Genomic DNA, 24,942 nt, shown 5'->3' on the forward strand with positions numbered 1-24,942 from the left:
GTCATTCTGAAAAATCTAATTTAATTATATGATTTAAAGGCATTCATCTCTATACACATTTCCTTCTATTTTTTACTAATAAGACCTAAACTCTGAAGTCACCACTCCCCCATTTCTTTTCCCCATACAAGGAAAAAAAACCAAAAAACAAACCAGAAAACCCTAGAAAACAAACCACATTGCATGGCTACAAATGGGACTCTTGGAAGTTAGGTATGAATGGAATTCCACCTTACCTAGAAATGTATGAATGATAAACAGACTTAAATTACACCTAAATGGGAAAAAATTGAAAGGAACTGTCAGCATGAATGAAAAGTGAAATGTACAAAATAATACAGGAGGCAACAACTATAACCTTCCAAGATACCTTAAGCTTTTTTCCTACAGAATACCAAATCCTTTAAAAGGATATTTGATACTTAGCACAAACATACTTTGACTCAGAACTAACATTTTGTTTCTCAGCTGTCCCGCTTTTTCCCATTACAGGTACACCACTGCATTTTGACCTGCAGAACACTCATTTCTGCCACTCTAATCCTGTTTGATCCATCTTTCTATAAGACAGACTTTCTTTAGTATACAGTATTTCTCATTAAAGAAAAACAAGCTCAATTCTTGATTTGGTGAGAAAAAGCATTCACTAGTGATACGATTATGTATATAAAACTCTATGTCAGAAGAGTGACTTGTTAAGCTGCTGTTAAGACTTTCATCCAAAGATCAAGCAGTTTTGCATGCCTGTCACTTTTTCATCTGTGCCTTTACAAAAAATTAAAAGCTGACGTTTTAAGAACTAAATGAACGCAAGTCTGTCATCACTGCCTCAGCTTCACTAAATGTAAGCATTAACTTTACCATGACTGAAGGACTGAAAAATACCTATCAGAAGAAGCACTAACCCTTAAGGCTGAATTTTAAGCCAGGTCTCGTAAAGTTTAAAATTCAAAGTTGGGGACTAACTTTTTTTGATTTCTAGCTGAGTACAGACATATGGAGTCTAACCTGCAGCCATCAGGACAACCAAAAAGAACAATTCTAAAAAACCAGAAAATAAATAAACAAGCTAGTTGAGACTTGTCAGACTAATTCTAAGTTGAAGTCCAGCCACAGAATATTTGAAATAAGACCTTTCTAAGGGAAAAATATATATCATTATTATACAGAGATACCATTAAGAAGTAAAGGCACACAGTTTGGAAATTATCTTTTTCTTGGTGCAGGTTGGAAGACAAAACCTACATTTTCTCAGTTTACGGAAACATTAACTTTTCTTTTAAGAGCAATTTGAGTGCTGAAGATGATGAAAACATTTCTGTCAGAAGCTAGGGTGGGTTTTGTTTTTTAATAATTTATTAATCTTTTCATAAACTATTATAAACTTAGTTACATTGCTCATGATTATAGTCTGCGTTATGACTAAGCACACAAAAATCCCTACCTTAGGATCACTCTCTGCGTCTTCCTCTTCTTCTCCCTCCTCTTCCCCCTCCAACTCCTATGACAAAATAGAGATAAACTAACAGAAATTAAAACAGGTTAAAAGGGCAACTTTTTGTAATGGAGAAAAAACAAAACAGCAAATTATATTACTACTGTATTCCAGAGTCTTTTAGATGTCAACATTAAAACTACTTGGGCTAACTTAAAAGAATTCAGCATCTTCAAAATCTTGAAGCAAAATCTTTAAAAGAAGATTTAAAACATAGATTTAAAAGATTCAGCATGGCTTAAGGCAATCTTCCTACATAAGCTGCTGCAGTCTCCCAGCAATTTTTTAACTTATACCTGACCAAAAATTATTTGGAATTTTACAGTTCTGGTAATAAGTATGTATGTCTAATTTTGTTCTTTGTTTTGACCTCCTTCCAAAGAGTCTCTGTTTATTTGGATTACTGTGGACACGCTATGTATTCCTGCACAGTATTTTGCAGTATTTTCACACTCTGTTGTACACACGCCTACATCCAAGTAATAACATCTGGCACTCGAGACAGATTAAAAATACACATACACTTCTATCGAGACCCAGCTTAAAAAATAAAAATAAGAAAGAAAATGTTTAGTCATTCAACAGCCTAAGCCCAGAAGTCTGCATTGCAACTTGCAAAGACAGAAAAGAGACTGCATGCTGAAGGCTGCCAACTCACATCAGACCACCAGCTCAGTAACTTCTGATGTACTCTACTATGGTGAACTTGATGACAGTCAGGTATCTACCTTTAACCAATTAGCAAGAACACCACAGTAAAAGCAGTAAAATAAAGATATAATTATCTGTAAAGGATATTTACGTGTGGTATCGTTTAGTGGTTTTGCGCAAAGCCTTTTACACTCTGTTTGTATTCACACAACACCACCGTAAACGGGCCGGAGCTCTTGGTATACTAGAAATTCCAGCCTAAGTTAAGCCTTTATCCTGAGCAGTTGCTCGCTCTCCCTTTTTTACTTTACATTTAGCAAGGCCCAGCCTTCAAGCTTATGACAACTAGAAGCTGACCGCTGAATTCCACTACCGCCTAAGTAACAGATATTTAAAAATAAGACTGAAGGTTCTTATCATGCAGCACTCAAGGAAAAAAAAAAACTTGTCTTTAATTTTTGACTCATGTCAGAAAGCAGCTTTTAAAATACTAGAAAAAAACTGGACAATTGTTCTTGCAGAAAGTACTTTTGTGAAGAGGAAAAACAGCCATAGATTTTGTAAGTCAGGAATGCTGAACTCTTTTGGAAAGAAGTATCATACACAAGAGCATTTATGAACAACTATTTTCTGCTCCATATAGGACTATTTCTGGAACTAGAATGCAGTAGGTAATCAGTTATCTATAAAAGATACAGTATGCATCTCACCTCCTCTTCACCTTCTTCACCTTCTTCAAACTGAAAAACAAACCCAAGGTTTTATTAGCTCTGCTAACATTTGCATAAAATCTTCTGCAGTAATAGGTCTAGCATATTCAAACACAGTAACTGAAACTAAGCCCCTTCCAGAAGCAAGGATTAACAACTCATAGCAAGTCGAATAATTCTTCCCTATTCCCAAGAAATAGGAATCTCTTCAGGTTTTTTGTATTCTCATGTAATTAATACCACATACTAGTTTGATCAGAAAAGAATGTTTCTTCTACATGGTGACGAATAAACAAAATGCTGATAGCATACATACGTTATCATCATCCTCTATAGCTTCCCCAGTGAAATAAAGCACAGCACGAGGGACTATCCTTTCACGGAAGAAGTGTCCGATCTCAAAATCTGCTGCTAAAGTAAACTCTGAATCTTCATCCTGTAAAGCAAGGTGGTTTGATTTTTCTACTAAAAATGTGATGCTACAGAGGAGCAAACAAAAATATTTCAAAGTTACGTGTTTGAGAAACGTCACACTGTCATCAACATCAACCTTCAAGTCACAGGTACTTCCAGTATACGTAACTTTGTAACAAAAAAAGAAATATTACAAGTCTAAATCCAGATTTGCAGAATTGAGATTTATTTTAAAAGTTTCCTACTTTCTACATACAGGCTACTGGCCTGCTGAAACACCTTCTATTAAACAGGCTCATACAGACTTTGCTGGTTCTGACACCTGACGTTACAGAATTGTTCAGACTGCTTCAGATTGATTTTTAAAAATAATCAGGTATCAGCCACGCAGTAGTGCTGAGTGGCTAGAGAAAACAACAACCTCTTCTCAACAGTGATCGTTATAGATGTATCGGATCAGCAAGATGTGTAACAGCAAAATGTCAATGGATTACTTGGAGAAGTCAACAGTATCTTTCATTTTGTCAAGATGAAGCTCAACTTTTGTCAAAGTTGGCAAAAATAACAATAAAAATATACAGAACTTAATAAAAAGAACCCAAATAGTCACTATCGAGATGTTTAGCAAAAAAGATATGGCAAAGAACAATTGTGCAATTTCATAAATGTAGACTTACCAATGACTCTCCATCACCAGATACTGCAAAAAGAAAAGACAGTAAATTTAAGAAGAGTTTGTATAGTCTAGTCCACATCAATATTCAAGATGACAAAATACAGCATAAATAAAGGCCTTCTCATACCAGAAAACACTGGGGTTTATAAAGTCTTCAGAAGCTAACTATTAAACCTTTAAAGACAATTCAGATTTATCCCACAGAAATTGCACTTGCAAGAATTTTATGTGCTGTAATAAGAGCATCAAAGCTGCCATTTTGATGTCAAAGATTTTTTGCAGAGGAAATACTTTTTCTACAAAGATGGGTTCCGAAGACACGCAGATCACATTTCTCCCCTAAAAGAGCAACACATTTTGTTTCTATATTAATGCTGTAATTACAATAACTTTATTTTGCTCGAGCACTACAAACCCTCTCCTCTCCCCAAACACAGATGCTACCAAGTAGATTAACATTTTGTCATGAATTTGCAAAGCATTGCTAAGAGGCCTGTTACTGTAACCAATAAGGAACAGGGAGGGGGTATTTTGTTTGTTTTAAAAAAAAAAAACAAAACAACCAAAACCCAACAACAACAAAAAAACAGATTCCCCCCTCCTCTACTCAGGTGCCATGGTACCGTGATCCTACTGTGAAAGTGACAGTTTGGGTCAGTCTGTTCTCAAGTTGAAAATGCAACTATCAACTGCCAGCAGATGTCATAGCCTTACAGCTACCTCCAGAGTATGTCCTTTAAGTATTTTAAAAAAAACAATATAAAACCATCATGACGCAAACAAATCTCCATCCCTTTCTGCAAGCAGCAACTACTTGTAACAAAAAAAAAAAAAAGTTGTTTAACTTAAAGGACATTTCTGTACCAAACAAACTCCAATTTTGGAAATACTTATCACTTGTTTTTTATCCCCATGTACACAGGGATTTGCAGTGGTATTTAGAAGGGACAGGTAGTTCATAATAGCCCACGACTGAATCAAGAACTAATGTCCATTTTGTTCAGTATATCTCTGAAGTCCAAAGGAAACTGCTTCTTCCATCCATGTTTGGGGAAGGAAAAAAAAAAAAAAGAGTACAATGGGAGATGTATCAAGAAGAAATAATGTTTTTGGAATCCATCTAAATTGTTCTAAATACGTGAGTACACATCTAACATTAGATAACTAGGAAAACTAGGAAGGTATGTATGGAGCATTAGGGATCACTAATCACAGAAGAAACCACAGGAAGTTCCGTCACTTAACACAAAGGTTTAAATGAAACCGATATGCTAGAACGTGACCAACACTGGAAGAGATTTCTTTCGCATGTTAAAAACCTCAAATTGATGCATGGAGCCATCCTGTGGTAAAACAAGTCAACTTCTTTAGGAAATTCTACATGAGACTCTTTCCATACTATGAATCCTGTTTACACAGCACACCTAATGGCCAAGTTCTACAGAGTAGTGTCAGAACGAAATGATCTGTTTGGATGAGCTGCAGTTTGCTACCTTCCTCTAGTAAGAAGAAAGTTTACAATGCAGCAGCATAAATAGTTTGTACAGATTTAAGCCGTATAAATACAAATACATATAAATAAAACACAACATATTTTAAGAATCCTGAATTCTCAATTTCCAAGCTTACCCTTTATTGGGCTGAAGAAGTTAAAAAAAGAATCATTAGGTACTTGTTTAGTAATTGTCCGAACTGTGCCTCGACCCTTGTGTTTCTGTTTTTTCTTGATTGTTTTAACTGTAACATTTTTTCCCTTCTTCCAGTCAATAGTACACCTAGAGACAACACATGGGAAAGAGCATTTTAACACAAGACATCGGTGAAAATAAGGAACTGAGCGTCAGAGCAACAAACATCAAGGCAAAAATGGCTTATCATTCACTAGATAAAGCCAGTTTTACACACACTGGCAACTGAATCTACTTGACAAGATGTCAAGTAGATGCATCGTAGTGCTAGAGACTACAGGTATGTTGGACATATCAAATATTTCCCTAAATGAAAAAACTAAACAGTTCGTCTTCTCAGAGTAATCACTGTCCCCACCTCACCCATACTTTAATACCTCTTTGCCCCAACTACTGGAGTTTTGTAACCAAGGACATGATTAAGCTATTCCAGAAAAATCTCAACAGTTGAGAATTATTCTTCCAACGGTCGGACCAGTAGAAAACAATACGTTACGTCCTCTCACTACAGGCCAAGGCAGTGTCCAGTTACCCTAAAAATAAATGCACAAAGAGTGACCAGGGAGAGGCACATTTTAGTTCTCCAAAGAGCAGTGCTCAGACTGACTTGGCAGTCAAGTACAGCAAGCTAGAAAGAGCTTACTTTTCAGTTCCTTTCTGCTACTGTGCAAACAGACACTTTCATCTCAATTAAGTCTCTCTTCATCCACCTATAGTTTTACCCAAAACCGCACATGGCAAAGAATGAGTGGTATACACAGCTTGTTCTCTTCTAATGGAAATAATGGTGTCACAGTAACCCTTAAGTGTCTCAAAATATCTTGTCCTATAGATAAATGGTCAAAGTCAACAGTTTTATAGTTAACCTGCAAGAAAAGTCACAGAAATGTTTTCCTGCTCAACTTATTCCAGTATCTATAACCTTCGTCAGGAAACATGAACTGAAATCAAAGTTTTGACATACCAGCAATTTTAGAAAGGGATTCCTCCGTAAGACTTAAACAGAAAACATTTTGCTCTAATTAAAGTTTTCTTCAAAATGGACTAGTCTTTTATTTAGGCACTTTCACTAAACATGCAAGTAGACGTTTTGCCTCACTGTGGGCAAATACTCAATTCAAAAGCCAACATGTAGCACTGAAAGCCAAAAAGTTTTGAGGTTGTCAGGGTACCTTCAAGAAACCAAGTATTTGGCATTTCTTAAGTATTAGTTTAAAAAAAAAAAAAAAAAACAAAAACAAAACCAATGACAAACAAAAAAAACCCCTCCCACCAAAACCACATCCTTCGGGGGCGGGGGGGAAGAAGGGGAACCAAAAAAACACACAACAGAAAAAACACCGAGGAAGCTAAGAAAAATAAGGTACAAAAACATTTTCCAGTTGTGTCAGCTCTACTCTGGTGTGGCACTGAACATCGGTTATAGAGCAGAGATCACTGATGGGAAAAGGTTAACTTAGAGAGAACGATCTTTTCCCAAAGAAAAACTCTAATGTCGTGTCCAACTCACTAGACTTCCAGAACAGAGATGAGAATTCACCATCCCAAGGTCGGTTTCTGAACACATTTTGCCAAAAAAATTGCTGCATGAGCCACAACTGCCAGAACCAAACTGCATGGCCGGTATGTTCCAGCCTCAAAACAGGCTGAAAGAACAGATCATACATATGACCAATTCCTGCCAGATTCAAAAGTACTGCTGGAATAAAAATTACTGAGATGAGCAAGAGTCCAAGAGAGTCTAAGGCTACTTATCAGACCGAGGATGGGAGTCTATGAAATGTAATGACGAAAGTGAATTTACCCAGTTACCTGGAAATAAAAGGCTTGTTACCTCATTAGTAATCTATTAAATTTGAAAGGTGTAAGGTTTAAAATGCACACTATGTTAAAACGTATCCACATCTACGTATCTGTTACTTCTGCATGCTGAGGCTAAGATCATCATCATCATCCCTACAAACATTCCCAGTTTTTAAGCCAGCAAAAACTTTAGTTTATCTTCATTAATCATTATCACAGTAAGAGAAAACAGCATCTGGAAAATATTACTTCAGAAGGTTTTTTTAATGTCAAGTTTTCCTTACCCCTCACAATCAACTATTTCAGGTCCTTCAAATGAAAAGGGATCTGTCTTGTCTGGCTCCGACTTCATCTTGTATGTTTTTGTCAAGACTGAATTAGAAAAGTAGTCATTGGGCCCAAAGTGGAACTCTAATGAGAAAGACTGGAAGAAAGTTTCATTATAATTTTATGTTACCACTGATTTTTATCTTTGAAATAGTGTATAGAATTACCATTAATCAAACTCTGAATACAGGAAAAAATAAGAATTTGGTGGCAAACATATCTTTCAAACTACAGCAGAAGCAGGAAATGAAGAATGTCAACCAATTCTGAACGTGCAGGAAGCTAGAACAACCTTGGCTAGTATTAACATTCAAATTATAATCAAGTAATTACTACATTTAATTCATCTTTACATATAGAACTGCTGTCTTAAAAGCAACCTTATAAATAAGTACTTTGAGAAAAGTCTTTGTTTCATTTTTTATGGAAGCCTAGTCATCATCCTTTGACTAGGGATGATGAAGTTGTTATTCTGAGGTCATTCTGACATCAGAGTAACACCATCAGGTTCTGTTACTCGCCCCACTCTGATCATTCAATGTCATGATCTTAAGAGACTGAAACAGACTTTATTTCTAATTAAAAAAATTTTAGATTTTAAATACAGGAGTCTGTATTTAAACAGTGCGTTCCACCATGAACCAGAGGGGTTTTTTCCATATGATAATAGAAAATCCCGTAAAAGAACACCGACTTCATAAACTGAAGCCTAAGATTATACATGTCTTAACAGGTTACAGCCTGAAGCAGGTGTTTCTGCTTATGTTTGAGCCTCCTGTGGCACCTGAAAATTGTTTGCAGAAATTCAGTTTCTCACATGGAGAACAAAAGGCTCCAATTATGGAAAACTGCAGCATACACAATGCATCATTTTTCAAATCTGTAAAGCTTTCAAAAACTGCTTGCACAATGCTACATATGCCCACTTTGCATTCACAATCAACTATGAACTACTTAAAAGTAAAATAAAACTCAAACTGCCTTGGAACAGGGGAAACAATAAAGGTTTTCAGCAGCATTGCTTTAGTTACTTTAAGGGGAAAAACGTCTGCAGGTCAGTTCAACAACACAGAAGGGCTGAAAGTCAAAAATCCCAACATCACCATACCTACTGCACAGCCAGAGCATGCGTAACAGTTACCTTAACTATTTTATTTACCCCAGCAATGCGCCATAAGGACTAGACCTAGTGTGCATACAAAACAGATTAGATAATTGCCGAAAACACCAGCCTTAAATATTCCCCAGGCACTCTTCAGACTTAGGCCAGAAAATGGTCTGTTATCACCCAAGTCTGCCCTGACATCCTCTCTTTCTGAAGGCCCACCACGTGCAGACAGGATAAATAACCCTGGGGACAACAGCATGTTCATCAAAGGTATTTATCCCTCACTCACCTCCCAAAGGCCCTTTCGTGTTTCTAAGACCCCATGAATCTCCTCACATGACTGAAATCTGGAAAGATAGTGGTCAAGGAGTGATGGGAGACTGGTGGCAACAGCAGCCTTCCCAACTCACATGCTCACAGTTTAAGGGAAGGAAGCCACTGGGAACCAGAGGTGCACTGGAGTATCTGTGTTGGCTTCACATAGCCTATTTCAGTTTTACTTCCATTCTAAAGCAATTGGAGACAGCTAATATGGTTTGGAGGGTGTCTTCAGCTAAGGCAAACTCTGGCAAACATGCTCAGGGGAAGAGTTTCAGTCTTAGCTTATCCACTACCAGTGACGAACACTCATACCCAAATAATCCCACAAATCATCACTGGTGTTATAAATAGGTAACCAGTGGCACTACTTAGCATGCAAGATCCCAAGGACTAGCAAGACAAAAATATCTGCAGAGACTGCATTTCAGTATTTCATTCTATACCTGCTAACCAGGAGACAATAAGAAGCTTCAAGTTTCACATACTATTTGAAGTGTTGTAATAACCTTTTCAGTAGTCTTTATTTGGACATCTTTGCTTTTGATATCAGCTTACCTTTGTAGCATGTATTTCTAGATTTTTCCCTGCAGTGTGAGATGTTCTCATGAAGTTAAAAAAAAAAAAAAGAGAACTTCCTTATTTTAAGGTACTTAAGTTACACCCAGATGCATCATCCAGGTCTGAATATGCTAGCTAAGGATCCTGATGTCCAAATAGATATTTAAGTAGAAATTATTTTTATACAAACATATTTAAGTTTATTCACATGATTATAAATAAATAAAAGCAAATAGTAAGGGAATCGCTTATGCTTCATACAGACAAAAGTTTATATATACAGGCTTTAGCAAACAGAACTTTGAAGCACCACTACTGTAGCCAGGTAAATCTACTTTTGGAGGACCATAACTACAGTTAATTACTTCGGGTCAATGGTAAATCAGAAAATTCCTAACTATCACGTATTTCTTTCAGCGGCAAAACCTAACCCCCAGCAGAATTAGTGTGTTTATTACACACTGGTTATGTGAACTTTTTACAGTACAAAGCTACCACTGCTGCACCAATTTTCAATAGCCAGAGAATTTCAGACAAGACAGTCAGGCACAACTGTATAACAGGTTTCACTCAAGCAGTTAGGAATGCATACTTTTGTCTCCAAATACAGAAGGGACATGGAATTTGTCAGCCTTCCATTATTGGATTTCATGTAGCACTGGAATGGAACCTATTCACAGAAATATGCTGTCAAGAGGTTACGAACAGTGCAAGACAAGATAAAAACTCCACTGATGTTTTAAGAGCAGTTCTTCAATTTAAGGTACTGTAAAACAAAGCTGAATGAGAACACAAAAATGCTGTAGGCGAAAACAACTATTCCCAAATCATCCAAATGCCACTGAATAGATATGCTTCAAGATAAAAAACACCAACTTCTTAGAACACTTTACTTTGTGCTTTAACAATTCATTTTCTTCATAAAACTCATACCCTCTCCTTCAGCCCTAGCAGTATTTAGGAACTTAATTCCAATTTTTCTCTGCCCTTACCACTTCCCTTGCCGATTATCAGCTCAAGTGTTTTGGTACTAGTAGGAGAAAGACAATGACGACTAGAAAACTTTGCTTCAGCTGTTATTAACCTTTAAAAGGTATTTTGAGAAAGTCCTTCCATCTTTCTTACGTGAATCTTGAATGAAGAATTTCTCGCATTTATTTTAGACTTTGTCAGAAAACTGTAACTCCACAAGACAAAACAAAAAATACCAAACGTAAAGAAAAGGCGACAAGGATGGAGTTTAAAGAAAGGATGTGTAGGCTCAAATCCCATCCTTCTTCCTGCCTCCCCCTCAAAACGAGTTCAAGGAATAAGTATAGTCTGCATGAATTAAATAAGCAACAGAACAACTTTTCAACAAACACAGTATCTCTTTCTGTACACTGAACTTAAACAAGAAAACAATTTCCAAAAAAAAAGCAAAGTTGTATTTTAAAAATTAGTCATTAGGTACACTTTTAAAAGACGATCTAATATATTCTTCTATCCTTTTCAATAGGCACAGTATCCATCATCACTGTTTCTGATTAATATTACTAAGTCACATCTCTTCTTTTGATGAAATATTCAATATAGTAAGTAGCACCCAGAATTTTTTCCACAATTCATTTTCAAACCAAAAGCAGCCATGTAACTTTATTAGTAAGAGTAGTGAATTTGGAATTTGAGAGAGAAGAAGAAAGTGAAAAGTAGACAGAATTGAGCCAAAATTTTAATCTACAATGATGTCAGAGATGTCCAGGCTAAGGATGAAAGAGCAAAGGGTCAGGAAAACTGAAGATAAATCTTTAAAAGGCAAAGCATCAAGATATTAGCCTGGAAAGAAACCCCACACACACATTCCAGCCAAAGAGAATGGAATGAAAATTTTGAAATGCTGTTCACTTCATTACTACAATCTTCATGAGAAACCATGACAGAAAACTCACCATAGGTTGTCCGGGTTCAGAAAACTTAACTTTAATATCCTGCAGATGTTTCAAGATTGGTTCATCATATTCCTAAGAAGGGAGGAAAAAAAAAAAAATTCCTATTCAGCAGGCAATATTTAGAACAAAATTTTAACCTAGCTTGCTTGTTCAACCTGTTCCTAAGAATGAACCAAACCTTGTAATTATTCCACGATTTCAGCTAAAGTTCAGATTTGGATCCAAATTTCTCAATCGTAGTTGCAAATACCACGTGCCAAATTCTTAATCACTAGGCCTCGTCTTCAGTAAATAAAGCTGCTACCATGTTAGGCTGCATGAATGTTACTGAAAATAACTTCATTCAGGATATTTATTGCTGGTGAGATTCAGAGAAAGATACGCTTCAGGGAATTCTTCCTTAACAGCATTAAAAGCAATTAATGTAACTGAGGGCAAAACTACATAAGCTATTTAACACAAATTCAACCAATCCATGGGTATGCTTATAATATCCTTGCAAAAATAATCCTTTATGGACTAAATTAACAAAACTACAGGGGAACAACTGTTGTAAGCAGCACATAAACTTGCATTTAGTACCTACAAAGGTTGTTACAAGATCATTTCTTAAACAATTCACATAGTGTTTAGCAGTTTGGGTCAGCTGTTCTGCTTGGCCATCATTAGCCTTTCAAGCATCTTCAGGAATAATATTAAGAATTCTGAAGACTCAAAGATTTGGTGTCTCACACACATTCCACAAGCACTCACTATTAATTGGAAAAAGTAGCAATTCATTTAACACGACAGAAGTTATTCTTTTCGGAGGAGAAACTTACTTGTACTAATTCACTTAGCATATCTACATTCCTAAAGATAGTAAACCAGAAGTCTGGAATTCCTTTGACGTTTGTCTCTTCTGCTTCCGCTTTTTCTTCTATTACCACTACGTTTTTCAGGTCTCCCTGTGAAACAAATATAGAAACATTTAAGAAATGAAATCTCGACTTCTTAATATATTTAATAAACAGACGTAGATGTACAAAACATTTGTCATCTCTGAAGCTGTGTTTAAGGACCATTTAAAATTTACGTTGTTTTTCCTCTGTAAATGAAGTTAAGAGACACAAGGTTTATTTACACAACTAAACATATACACATTTAATTCAGATTTACTTTCAACTCGTTTGGAATTCTTCCGGACAAAGACTAAATAGACCGAGTGACAGTTTCACTGACTTGACAAACAGAAATAGTTGAAACACATTTCTGTTCTTCTACAAACAGAAAAAAATATAAATACATTTCTCTTTTTCTACTAATCTCATTCCTGTAGCTTCATGTGCCATTTAGAGTGTTTCATCTAAAAATTTAAAATTTAACTTTGCCCTTTGAAATACTGTTTTAGCTTCCCAATTTTGCAGAATAATTGGTAAAGTTGGTTTTCATAGTTATTTTTCATTATTACAGTCTTTAATTATTAATCTTTTGTGATACAGTATTCCCTACACACAACTGATGTCAAATGTTATAAAAAAGAAGAATGACTAAGTCACTTCTCCATCCCCCAAAAAAAGGAAATTTGCAGTCTGAATTAAGTTGTATTGCACCTTTCCTTTTACACCACTAGATAGCAGCAAATATTTAAGATCTTCTGAACAGCAGCTACTTGGGTTATGACTAGCCAAGAATATGAAGCAGCAGTTTACTTGCCATCTAGACATGTTCCTGATCTTGTAATTGCATGGAATATGGCCTGTCAATGCTGTATTTACACAAAGCCAAACAAACCTTTTTTGCTTATGCACATGGAGTACTGTGTCACACTAAATCTCATGAGATCAGTAAAACAAAGAGAACAATTTGCTTTGCATACAGTATCCAAAGGAAACTGAAGGAAAACGGGCCAAGGAAAAATTGCAAAGAAAACCTGACAGAATGGCAAACACAGCATTGTAAGTAGGTCACTTCTCTGAGAAAAAGAAGCAAGCCATGAGTACACATCTCCAAAAATGATGACAGGAGAGTAAAAGGCAGCCTACAGATTATATTATCCCTCCTAGATCTAGACAGTTCCTACTCAATAGACAAGTAGGAATCCACTAGCCAGCACACACTTTATTAGGTCAATTCCGTATTATGACTAGGTGACACATATCTAATCTGTATTTATGGAAATGAAAGATAATTATGTCCCCCAAAATAAAGGGGACAGGCAGACAAACAGCCAGCCTTCTGTTATCTTGGGGTATCATGTAGCACTGGAATGGAACCCATTATCAGAAAGATACTGCTAACAGGTTACGAACAGTGCAAACAAAGGCAACTTTTCAATTCACTGAAGTTACACACTTGAAAAAAAGGCTAAACTAAAAGTTTAAAAGCTTTCACTGGACATAACAGTGATTCATCATAAGAGCACATTACTGATAAAACCTTTACTTCCAAAAAATGAGTCTTTCAATGGAAAACATTGTACAGGAATTAATTCTGACAATCCAATATATCTATAGTTCATAACCCAGCTTGTACTCACAGCTAGTTTTTCTTCATCCTCATTTTCACTGTGCCATTCTGACTCTGCATCTGTGGGTTCAGCTTCCCCATTAATAAATTCTCTTCTCTGTGTTAGAAAAATCAAGAATGTAATTGAAGATGGAAAATTACATACATGCAAACAGAACTGACTCAGCTAGAAGGAGACATAATCTTCCCACCTTATCAAAAAGGGGTTGATAGAGTGCTGCATATTTTCTCTCTAAATCATGTACTTCTTCATAGAATTTAGCTTCTATATGGGCACATTTCACCTGGAGCTGTTTCAAGGCATCAATTCTTCTTTTCACTGCTTTTGGTAAACTAAAAAACAAACAATTCTTTAAGGTTAAAAGTTAGTTGCCTCAGCATTATTTAACATTTCACTGTGAAATAGGCTGCTTATAACTAAAAGCCTTTTATTTAAAAATTGCGTATGTCAAACATACGTATTTCTTCAAAACCTGTTTCAAAAAGTTGAAAGAATCCTCTCCTACCCAAGTTCTTCTCAAAGGTGTTATCTTCTGTTCCATTCCCTGAGGCCACCACCCTCCCCGTGCAGTTCAGAGATCTGAAAATAGTACCTTTGTTTACACCTAAACTTTGAGACTAGAGTTGTACTGATCCATCTATGAAAAACAAGAACGGTGCATTCTACAGGGGAACATTTTGATTCATGGGTCATATTCAGAAAAGTACACGTTGCCTATATGTACTTTAAATCATTAACCATTTATATATAGTCAGGTAAAAAGAACTTTTTACAGCATTTTTTTTTTTTAAAAAAAATAGGTCTACCAGCTATTCCCAGTCAAGAAATAAAAGCACTAAAAATATCTACTAAAGACAAAATTTTAAAGTTTAAGTCTACTCTACAGTTAATATAAAACTAAGTTTCAAACCAGGGATTTACAGGTCCTGAACTTTCCACTACATCCTGGACAGCAATCTTATAGAAATCATCAAACAACGCAGCGCACACGCTGACAGAATAAGGGTCACCGAAGGAAACAAAAGGGGAGAGGCAGGGCGTTATTTCTAACCAAAATAATAATAGCCAAGGAAAATACTGAACTGGACAAAATCTTGTTTGCAATTTTGTGTAAGTAAACGAAAACTTGACTCTTCCTTCCAGAAGTAGGCCACTATGAATCATGGTTTAAGTCAACCATTTTTCTCAGTGAATCATTTGCTCTAATTTCCTACTTTAATTATACAGTAATAACATTCTATTATGCTTTCAGTCTTTCAAGAATTTTATTATGCCCTGTACTTACGTTTCAATGTAACTTGAAGGAGTAAGCGCTGTGTTGTCAAGACGTTCCTGTAGAGCTGCCAGGACCTGTGGATTTTGCATCACTTGGTCTGCTAGCTTTTCTATGAAGACAGAAAACCACTTTTAAAACAAATCTGAATATATTTATAGCTCTTTTCTCATGCTGTATGTCTCACAGCAGTCACAGTAAAAATACTCACTATTTTCCAGATCTCAATAGCACCACTATAGTTAACTAACAATTAAGGCAAAATTACTTCAGGATCAGATTTCAGAAAGATAAAATTAGATAGTGATAGAAAACGCACCTTTCTCTTTGCAAATATATCAGATCTTTGCTTTTAGAAGCAAGTAGTACATTGATGACATCAGCAAATTTCCTGTCTTCCCTTTTATGTAAGAAAGTGCAAAACAGGAGTTTCTCTATCCTCCCTCTATATTAGGTGTAGCTTATAAGACACATATAAGTTTGCAAGAGAACCTCTGAATTATACTTCTAAAACATTTTGTAAGAGTGTTTTCCAGTTATTCTGACTCCTGAAGAAAACTGATGAAAACTTTGTGTACTGTACCACAAACCAGCATAGCACTATAACCATTTCCTTGACAACTACTGATTTTTTACATCAAGATACTTTTACAATCTGTAAGACTCCTCAAACAGTCATCACAACAGTTCACAGAAGATTATTTTTATGGGAGATCAGACCTAAAATGCTTCTGGTTAGGACTTAAAAAATCCCTACTAAAAACCGCACAGGTGGTCATAGTGGGAAGACATTTGCTTTTCAAATCTTTCCATTCTTTCTCACCGCTCTTCTCCCCAGATACTAAAAAAACAATAAATTGCATAGCACACATTAACTTGATGAAGCTTTCATATAGGTGGGTTTGTGTGTTGTTTGTTTGTTTTTGTTGTTTGTTTGGGGTTTTTTTGGTTGGTTTTTCTTAATCCAACTTGACTATAAGAATTATTAAATGGTGTCTACCAGTTTATATGTGTTTTCCAACCGCCAGTCACAAAGGCTTTCTTAAAAAAGTAGTAAGTGAGACCTAAAGAACATTCAGTGACCACATATGTGAAACATATTTCACTATAACTTACAATTTTGAGCATTCAGGTTAATAACAACAGAACTGTAGCTTTTCTGCACACAGAAGTATTAATTTGAAAAGCATTATTCAGCAGTTATTTGTAGACCTTCCAAATGAAGAATAAAAACCTCAAGAGGACATATTATAAAAATGCACTTTCCTACAAACAAGATAGTAAAGAACTAGCATACATACAGGACTGCTTATTTTAATAGTTACGCTAATAAAGATTACATGTTGTTAAAAGCTAGTCTATACAGGCCTATTGCAAGTGTCTAGTGGGTTATTTCATGCAATAGTGAAGCATCCTAGTCACAACATATGCAAAAATACTTTCACTGTTACAAAAATATAGACTTTATTTTGCTTTTGGCTGCAACAAGCATGGAAAACATTAGAAAGTGAACAGTTAGCCTAGAAACCATTGCTTTGCTTTCAATAGTGAACACATCTGTAGTTTTGACTGTAAAGGTTTTGGAACTGTAGATAAAGAAGCTTCAATGCACAAGGCAATAGGCTTATTCCACCTTTGTAATATTACCTACTACTATGTGTTTCTTACCTTTTTTGTCGCTTGCATTTTTAGCGGCCTCCACAGAATCTGAAGCAGTATCTTCTGTTTTACTAAAAGAATTAAAAATGTAACATATTAAAAAGGCATCACTTGTTAAATGCTAACATTTTTATAAACAAAAGCATTCTGAATTTTCAGTGTTTACTACAGGACAAATTTTATAAACTAGTATCCCACTAAAAGACATATTTGTGTCTTCAAGCTTCTCAAAACTTAAGAGTAAAAGTTTGGATATGAAACTAGTTCTCCTAAGATGAACAGAATGCAAAGAAAAGGGGAAAAAAAAAAAAATAAAAAAAAACCCAAAACAAAACACAAAAACCCCAAAACAAAACACACTGACAGATAAATTCATCTCATTAAGTGAATGGCTGGCCTTTCATCTGTACTGGGCCACTCTGGACAGGAAAACGTTATTACTCACAAGTGAAAAATACAAGACACCCTTTTAGTGTAAATGATGAAGAAAAACATGAGAAAGGATACACATAAGAAAGGAAGATAAACAAGAAATCAAAGCTCTTTGTTTCGAATTTCTGTATCAAGTTGTTTTGATTAATAGTAAAAACATTCGCTTCTGCTCTAAAAAGAGATGTCCCTGTCCTCCCCATCTCCCCGCCGCAATGTCTTCCATCACACTTCCTGTGCTGGAGAAAGAGGGCCCAGAATGAGTCAACAGCCAGCAAGCACTCCCTGTGCTCCCTGCCAGCTTATAGGTCGCAAAATCCAGATTGGGTATTGCGGAAATTAACCCTAACTCAGATACAAAAGGAGAAAAGATACCACATATGCAAATGGGTATTATTAGTTACCAGATAGACTTGCTTATCCAGCTTACCCTGGTGCACTGCAAGCCTTGAAAGACCAGCATTACATATGTATTTACACCAATTTAACACTGTTATTTGTTCCAAAAATGCTATAAAAACTAGAAACAGTGCCTTTTGCAAGCTTAAATCATACAGATCAGAGAAACACTGAGGATCAGTGTTCTCTTCAAGTCTTCAGAGCATTTAAATATGAACACTGAAAACTGAACCAATACAAATGATGTTAATCCCAGAACAGAGTAATTCTGTAACCGATACACTACAATCTCAGCTTCTCCTGTACCAAATGAGCATTTTGTCCTTGCTGTAAGGAAACACAGTCTAGTTAGAGAAAATATTACCATTTTATTCTTATCCCAAGTTCGATAATCCATTCTTCATAAGTAAAAAAATACTCTCCCACAGAAGACCAGATTTCAAGAAAACAGTCCAACATACCTGTTATCCGCCATCTGTGTGCCTGTATCCACCTGCAAGTTGAAAAACAGTGTTAAACATACTTTAATGGTAATTTGTTTACCTCACAGAAGATGAAAATAGAACAGGTCATTGTTTAAGACCTCAATATAAATTAACAGCTGCTGGTTTTGCTAAGAAATTTATCATGCATAATCTCTTGCAGTAAAGCGAGTAACTCCCATAATACCCAATCCAAACTGGAATTTGCTCATAGTTTTTAAACAGTCTGTTAGATGCTTTCATTTAACCCTTTTAAACTTTTTTTTTCCTGTTAAGTATTCCAGATGTTGATCCATTTCTACCAGATCATAAGTCTCCAGTCTGAAGACAAGTGCCAGTTTCCTAGACTAGCTCTGCATTCTATTAAAAAAAAAAAAAGAGGAAGATATAAATATATTATTTTCTAATTCCTTGACAGCATCACAGTAAATAATTTTTAATCTCTGCATATACTATATTATTATGCCTGATCTGAAACCAATGAAAGTTCAAATGAATTACAACTTCAGAATGACTTTTTTCTTATGTCACCTGAACAGAAAAATGCGCCTTACTTGTCTGACTAATCAGGGCTATTTTTGTGAATAGCTGCTTCTGCTGCACTATACTGAATGACAACCTAAAACCGCTCCTAGATAAGGAGAAGCAAAACACTGAAGGAAAGAAAATCATTTACCAAGAGAAAGGTTTTTGACAGCAGCTACAAAGGCAGAATTCCCTGTATAAAGATTTGCCTTGAATTTATTTATCGGGAGTGAGAAAACAAAGAGGAAACATAGAAGTTGAAGTCTTGGTATTAGCAATGATTGGAACCAAGTTTAGCTACTCCAGCCCCCAAGATCTAAATTAGCTCTCCTGAGAAACTAGAGGGAGCCAGATTGCCTAACTTACTTCGCTGTTATTTTTTTACTGGGGTGAAATATCTAAGCCTGTACATCCATTTTAGTAATACAGGCTGGGGTTTTTCCCCCCCATTTTAAACAGTTCATCACAAATCCAGGTGATCACTACATACCATACAGAAGCATAGGTGACGTTTTCCACTATCAAGCTTTCAAGAAAGCAGATGTTAGTCTGCAAGTCAAATTTAGAATAAAAAGTACCTTCCATCATTAATGCGAGTCAACAGGTCTGATTTCTTAGATTCTATAGAGGCCAAGCGGGCTGATCTTTAGCCCAGCTTCCAATACCTGGCTACCAAAGAAGAACCTAAGTGCTAATGATATCTTGAGTGGCAGCCAGAGCAGAAATCACATACACTCTCCCATCTGGAAAATGCTGATTCCTGCTCTAAGCTAGAAAAGCAACACTTTAACAACCACTTAAATAGAGTTTTGTTTCATTTACAAAAGTACTAAGAGTATACTTCAGATTATTACACAGGAAGTAAAGCTGCTTAACATCTACTAAACAAGCACATGAGCCCACCCTATAGGTTAAGTCCAGGACCAAACAAAAGGGTTTTCTTGTAGACTAGGTGTGTTTCAGCAACCCAGGCATACTTATTTGCAAACACTTACTCTTGCCTTAAACGTAACAAGAGAAAGTGGCAATGCCAGCAACCATCCGCTAGAGCAAAACGGAAGTATTTTGCTATCTTACAGCTGAAGAAATAAAGGAGCATACACGAGCTTTTTCTCCTATAGCAGACAGAAGGCAGGAAAAAAAAAAGATACATTTAAAAAGGTAAGATAGAGCAAATTGACCTAATATCAGAGTTCAGCCAACAAGTTACATGATCCTAGTCACTATTAGAGGAAGCAATAGTAAGCAACTAAAAATGCAGACTCGCATTACTTAAAAATTAGCCTCAAAGATTTGTCTCTTCCAACCTAGGCCCAGTGACAGAGCTAATGGAAAAAATCCACTCCACGTGGAAATTCTTCTGCTCAGTTTTTTGTGCTGTATTTCCTGCAGAGAACTACTTCTTAACACTGCTGAGGGAAGATAAGATTCTCATTCCATCCTCATTTGTGTTTGGAAAACATGGAATAAAGTTCCCATAACTTGAATAATTTTTAAATAGCAGTTGAATTAGCCTCCACTGGAACAGACACGAATTGGGCATGTTCTGACAAAAGCCATTCACCTAAGTAACAAGAAACAACAACAACAAAAAAGAAAAAAAAAACACCATTCCCTGGTGCAAATACATACTTTAAGTCTTGTTTCGCTCCTCTAAGTTGTTCCTTCGGTAACTAAAAAATAAAAAGAAGTACATAAATAAATAATTAGAGGAAGCTTTCTTACAAAACAGTTTGTGATTGCCAGTTGCATTACAGTTGTCTTCCAATGACTTAACTGCCACTGAGTTACTAACAAAACTGTTCAGTAAAAGCTGGTGATGGCAGGGGAAGAGAGAGCAAGGTGATTTTAGAGAGACAAAGTTAAATGCACACCTAGTTGAAAACATACAGTAGCAAAGCACTGAGCCTTCATATTTGTTGCCTTAGTTATTTTCCAAGCAAGTGAGCTCAGTTTACAGACAATCAAGACATGAAAAAGCTATCAGAACTCCAAGAAAAGAACAGTGTAAGGTATTGTTATTGTCACTACCACCACCAGTAAGAGGCCAAATTCATATCTTATTCTGGACAGTTCACTGTTTTCAAATAACTAATGCAGACCTGAAGCTTTAGGGAAAGAGGGGACTACATCAACCACTTGTCCCACAAAGCAGGCTGCTGCAGTTTGTCTAGCACAAATGTCACACACCACTAGTCACTTAAAACAGCAGGAAACTGTAAACTCGATGCACACTAAGATAGCAGAAGTTCATTATAAGGACAAGTAATACCCTGAAGGATGCAACTTTAAAGGAGAAGTCTGTACATTTAATGGCAAGATATATTCATAAATACCAGTGTACACAGAATAAATTTTCTCCGCAAAAAAAGCCTATGTCTTGTTGTACAAACCTTCTAAACACAACTAGGACATGAAGCAGGAAACTAATGGACTCCTGAACTCACAGGAAGACTGTTACTGTTTTTCGTAACTACAACAAATCAGAAGGGAAAGTTACGACTTCCGTTTTAGAGCTGCTGGGATGCAACCCTGTGGGAAGCCACAAACATAACAGTCTGATACTTTTTGTAAGAAAAGTTAGAAGCAGTAATGAAAAAATAGTCCAGAGGAAGAAATTCATTAACCTGTTCCACAAGCCCAGAACATGAGCAGTACTTAAGCTCACCTTGGAAGTTTTCTTGAGGGAACGCTATTTTGGTTAGAGATGACTTTATAAAAAATTTGCCTAGTGGTTCTGGTCTCACGTATAACTTACATACTTGCTTCTTTACCTTTTTATTTTGAAGCCTCGTAAGCAGATGTTACAGGAACAGAGTCAGACAAATCCTACAAGCGCTGGTATTGTATGCAGTAAACAATCGCAGCAGCAGCAAAAATTTTAAACAGGCCCTCACCTGGGAGACGGGGACCTCGAAGTCAAAAACTGAGCCCCCAGAATCCCACACCACGCTGATGGAACACAACATCGTGGATGAGGCCAAGCGAAAGAACCGCGCCTGACCTAAGCTGCTAAGGGTTTGACTCAACCCGAGCACCGCGGGCTGAGAGACTGAGAAACTGTTCACCACAAACAACAGCCCTCCCACCCTCTTCCTCCCCCACTTCCCCCGGGAAGGCGGGGGAAGGGAGGGCTCGCTGCCAGGCGCCCCAGGGCGGGCGAGAGCGGCCATACATGCGGACGGAACCGCTCCGTCCCCCCTCCACCAGACTCAGAGAACACAAACTCCCCCTTCTCTCGGCCCAAACTTCTCAAGCCAGCCTTAAAATAGTGCCTGACCGGCCCGGGCCCGCCCCTCTCCGCCAGGCGGCCCCCACCGCCACCCAGCTCCACCCCGGAGCAGGCCCTAACGGCCGCCTCGCGCGCGCCCCATCCCCGCGCTGCGGTCGCGGCGGCCAGCTCGGGTCCTCCGCCAGCCCCACCGGCCACCCGCCACCCAAAGGCCGGGAGCCCGGCGCTGCGGCCCCGCGCGCCCTCACCTGCCCGCGCCCCGCGTCCCCTCACGCCCGCAGAGGCAGCAGCACCAGCCGCTAGACTCCTCGCAGGCTCACACGGGCTGCGCCGCGGACAAGAAAGCCGCCTCCCATTGGCCGAAGCGCGGGCGCCTCCCTCAGCAAAGACGCCGTCGATTGGCCCTGGCAGCGCCACAGCCGCCGCGCCGCACGCGGGCCATGTTGACTATCCGACGGCGGCGCGCTCAGCCAATCAGACAGCGAGCGCGGAACCGGGGCGGGGGGGGGGGTGCGCTGGGGGATGTGCGCGCGGGGCTGGCGGCGCGCGGGGAGAGCGCGTGATGCGGTGCGGGGGGGGGGAGGCAGCTCGTGCCTGCGTCCTTAAAGCGACAGAGGCCGCGCGAGGGTGGTGGGCGACAATATGGCGGCGGGTGCCTGGTGGTCGTGAGGCGTTGTAGGCCGCGCTCTCGAAAGGCGCCGGCAAAGGCCCTCCGCGGGGCGGCCCTGGGGGTGGCAGGGGCAGGACCCGGCCCGCCCCGGGCGGAGGGGGTGACCTCCCGCTGTCCGCGCTGCGGTGTCCTGTAACCGCTCCGGCAGCACCGGGGCTCCTGCGGCGTCAGCGATTTGCTCGAGGCCGGGGCTGCGTGCGCGGGAGCTGGCGGCTCGGTGTGCGGTGCCGTTTGGAGGAGGGAGCGTTTGGGATGCCGAGGACGGATGACTGCCGCATCTCCAACCTGCAGGCAGTCTGCGTCTGCCTTGCCTGCGGCCTGTCGTTAAGATAATCCGTGCCCAGGGCTGGGAAATGCAGTTTCTGAGGCGTTTCTGTTAAAATCTGCTGCTGCTTTCCAGTTTCTTCAGCAGCAAAGACAGACTTGGCAATGCCTGTCTTCTGTGGTCACCTGCCTGCGCCGTAAGGATTACTGTCCTAGCAGATTCACATACCTGTGTTGGAAGGGTTGCATTTTAACGAGATTAATAACGTGATCATGGTTTTAAGAACCTCTTTGTATATCATCTGCATGGATAAGACTAAACTGTCAAAGTTGAAAAGTAAATCGAGGAGCTGAGTGCTTCCTATTTTTAAAAAAAAAAAAAAAGCCCTTTTTGACGTTTTGGATCGTGCACCTTTTTGAAAATGCAGATGTTAGCCTTTCCAGCATTGTTTCCTAGTCTAGATATGGACATAATTTCCTCTTTGTAAAAAAGAAAAAACAAAACAAACCCCCCAAAAAAACATTAACAGCCGGGCTTCTGTTTGTATGGCAATTTGTAAGCAGCACATGCTGTGCAGCATGGTGTCAGGAACAGTGCCATTTCAGCATCTGAAGCCACTTAGTAGTCTTAGTAATCTTTCACTCCATAGGAAAAACCTCTAGCCCTTTATTGTGTCGGGGAATTCCCTTGTTCTATAAAAGGTCTGCAACTTAGTCTTGGATTTCAGTAATTAATGAATAGGGTTTATCATCACAATCCTTTCACAGGTAAAATGAAAATTTGGAAATGATGAGACCAATATTTTATTAACAATTATTTTATTAATAACTGATACATTAATGCTGGATTAATTCAGTTATTGTAGGAATTTAGTGGCAGCAATAATTAAGTTAAAAAGGTACCAATACTGTAATTAAAGAATAAGATAATTTTGAATTACATTCAAACAGCTGAAGAACTGCAGGAATGTTGCAGAGTCAGTTGCACAAATAAGCAGATTTGGCGGGCCAGAGAACATGATCAGTGGAAGTTTCTTCCACTTCTTTTCTTTGCTTCCAACTCCCTTTCCCTGTTTCTCCAAACCAGTCCTTTTTCTAACATCAGCAGGTTAACGGCCTCCTCATGCTTCCATGAATTCTTAGTTTGGGACAACTTTATTCATGACAGTGGCTACACTTAATTCTCAGTCTTCCAAAGAAGAGCATAATGAACTCTGAACGGAGGATTTATCTGAAGGTATTCCTACTCCTTTTGTTCTTGCTGCTGGTTCATAGCTGTCAAGGATTCTTTTAAGCTTTTTCTGTAAATCTCCGTTTCGTTAAAAGCCATTTCTCCTTTCCACCCAGAAGACGTTTGGAGTACAAACTCCAGACTTTGTCTCCTACAAAGATGTAGGAGGTTTTGCCTAAGTATGTGGTGATCTAGCTGCACCCTTCTGCTGTTGCAGGAATACATTGCAGCCCTGTTCAGACTGTTTCTTGCACTACTGCATCTTCTGTGGCATGTGTAGAGTTTGTCCCTCTGCACTAGTTGCTATCTTGTTAATGCAGCCCTCATAAATGCTGCAAACCCTGAATTAAATTAAAATTAGGATAGTCTTGTAAAAATAGACTTGGTTTCTTCTGGACCAATTATTAAAGCCTTGAAACAGGCCAAAGTGCTGGAAGTATTTGGCTCTCTTCCTCCACTGATGCACATTGAAGTAAACATACATCTAAGTTACCTTACATCCTTGGATTTTTAGTGCCCCTCTCCAAAGGCATTAATCGCCAAGATCAATGAGGGATTTTTGCTGTTGTCTAACCTCTCGTAGCACGGTG

The 24,942-nt window shown here is 38.2% G+C and overlaps 1 protein-coding gene and 2 non-coding genes across 9 annotated transcripts in view; all 3 read right to left on the minus strand.

The window, feature by feature from the left end:
• The window catches only part of NAP1L4 (nucleosome assembly protein 1 like 4), a 29,326-nt gene extending 6,690 nt beyond the window's left edge, over window positions 1–22,636 (minus strand). The window contains exons 1-16 of one of the 7 annotated variants that reach the window (XR_012675716.1): window positions 22,436–22,544; window positions 20,588–20,628; window positions 18,410–18,441; window positions 17,130–17,191; window positions 15,474–15,573; window positions 14,379–14,520; window positions 14,198–14,284; window positions 12,501–12,626; window positions 11,680–11,751; window positions 7,722–7,861; window positions 5,576–5,721; window positions 3,948–3,970; window positions 3,173–3,292; window positions 2,857–2,886; window positions 1,445–1,522; window positions 237–274 (exon numbers count right to left, since the gene is read on the minus strand). Coding sequence is in view for 5 of the 7 variants with exons in the window: in XM_075163030.1 (XP_075019131.1) it covers window positions 269–274; window positions 1,445–1,501; window positions 2,857–2,886; window positions 3,173–3,292; window positions 3,948–3,970; window positions 5,576–5,721; window positions 7,722–7,861; window positions 11,680–11,751; window positions 12,501–12,626; window positions 14,198–14,284; window positions 14,379–14,520; window positions 15,474–15,573; window positions 17,130–17,191; window positions 18,410–18,423 (1,125 nt within the window). In the remaining 2 variants the exon portion in view is untranslated. Of the gene's footprint in view, window positions 1–236; window positions 275–1,444; window positions 1,523–2,856; window positions 2,887–3,172; window positions 3,293–3,947; window positions 3,971–5,575; window positions 5,722–7,721; window positions 7,862–11,679; window positions 11,752–12,500; window positions 12,627–14,197; window positions 14,285–14,378; window positions 14,521–15,473; window positions 15,574–17,129; window positions 17,192–18,409; window positions 18,442–20,587; window positions 20,629–21,729; window positions 22,191–22,435 lie in introns of those variants that run through there. The other 6 variants (XM_075163030.1, XM_075163031.1, XR_012675715.1 and 3 more) reach the window with 6 other exon arrangements.
• Window positions 10,344–10,464, minus strand: LOC142088470 (small nucleolar RNA SNORA54). Its single transcript, XR_012675851.1, has one exon. It is a non-coding gene; the product is annotated as a small nucleolar RNA SNORA54 (small nucleolar RNA).
• Window positions 13,850–13,977, minus strand: LOC142088469 (small nucleolar RNA SNORA54). The gene has a single exon (XR_012675850.1). It is a non-coding gene; the product is annotated as a small nucleolar RNA SNORA54 (small nucleolar RNA).
• Window positions 22,637–24,942: the final 2,306 nt, after the last annotated feature.

Source organism: Calonectris borealis, chromosome 14 (assembly GCF_964195595.1).
Source record: "Calonectris borealis chromosome 14, bCalBor7.hap1.2, whole genome shotgun sequence".
Taxonomy (NCBI): Eukaryota; Metazoa; Chordata; class Aves; order Procellariiformes; family Procellariidae; genus Calonectris; species Calonectris borealis.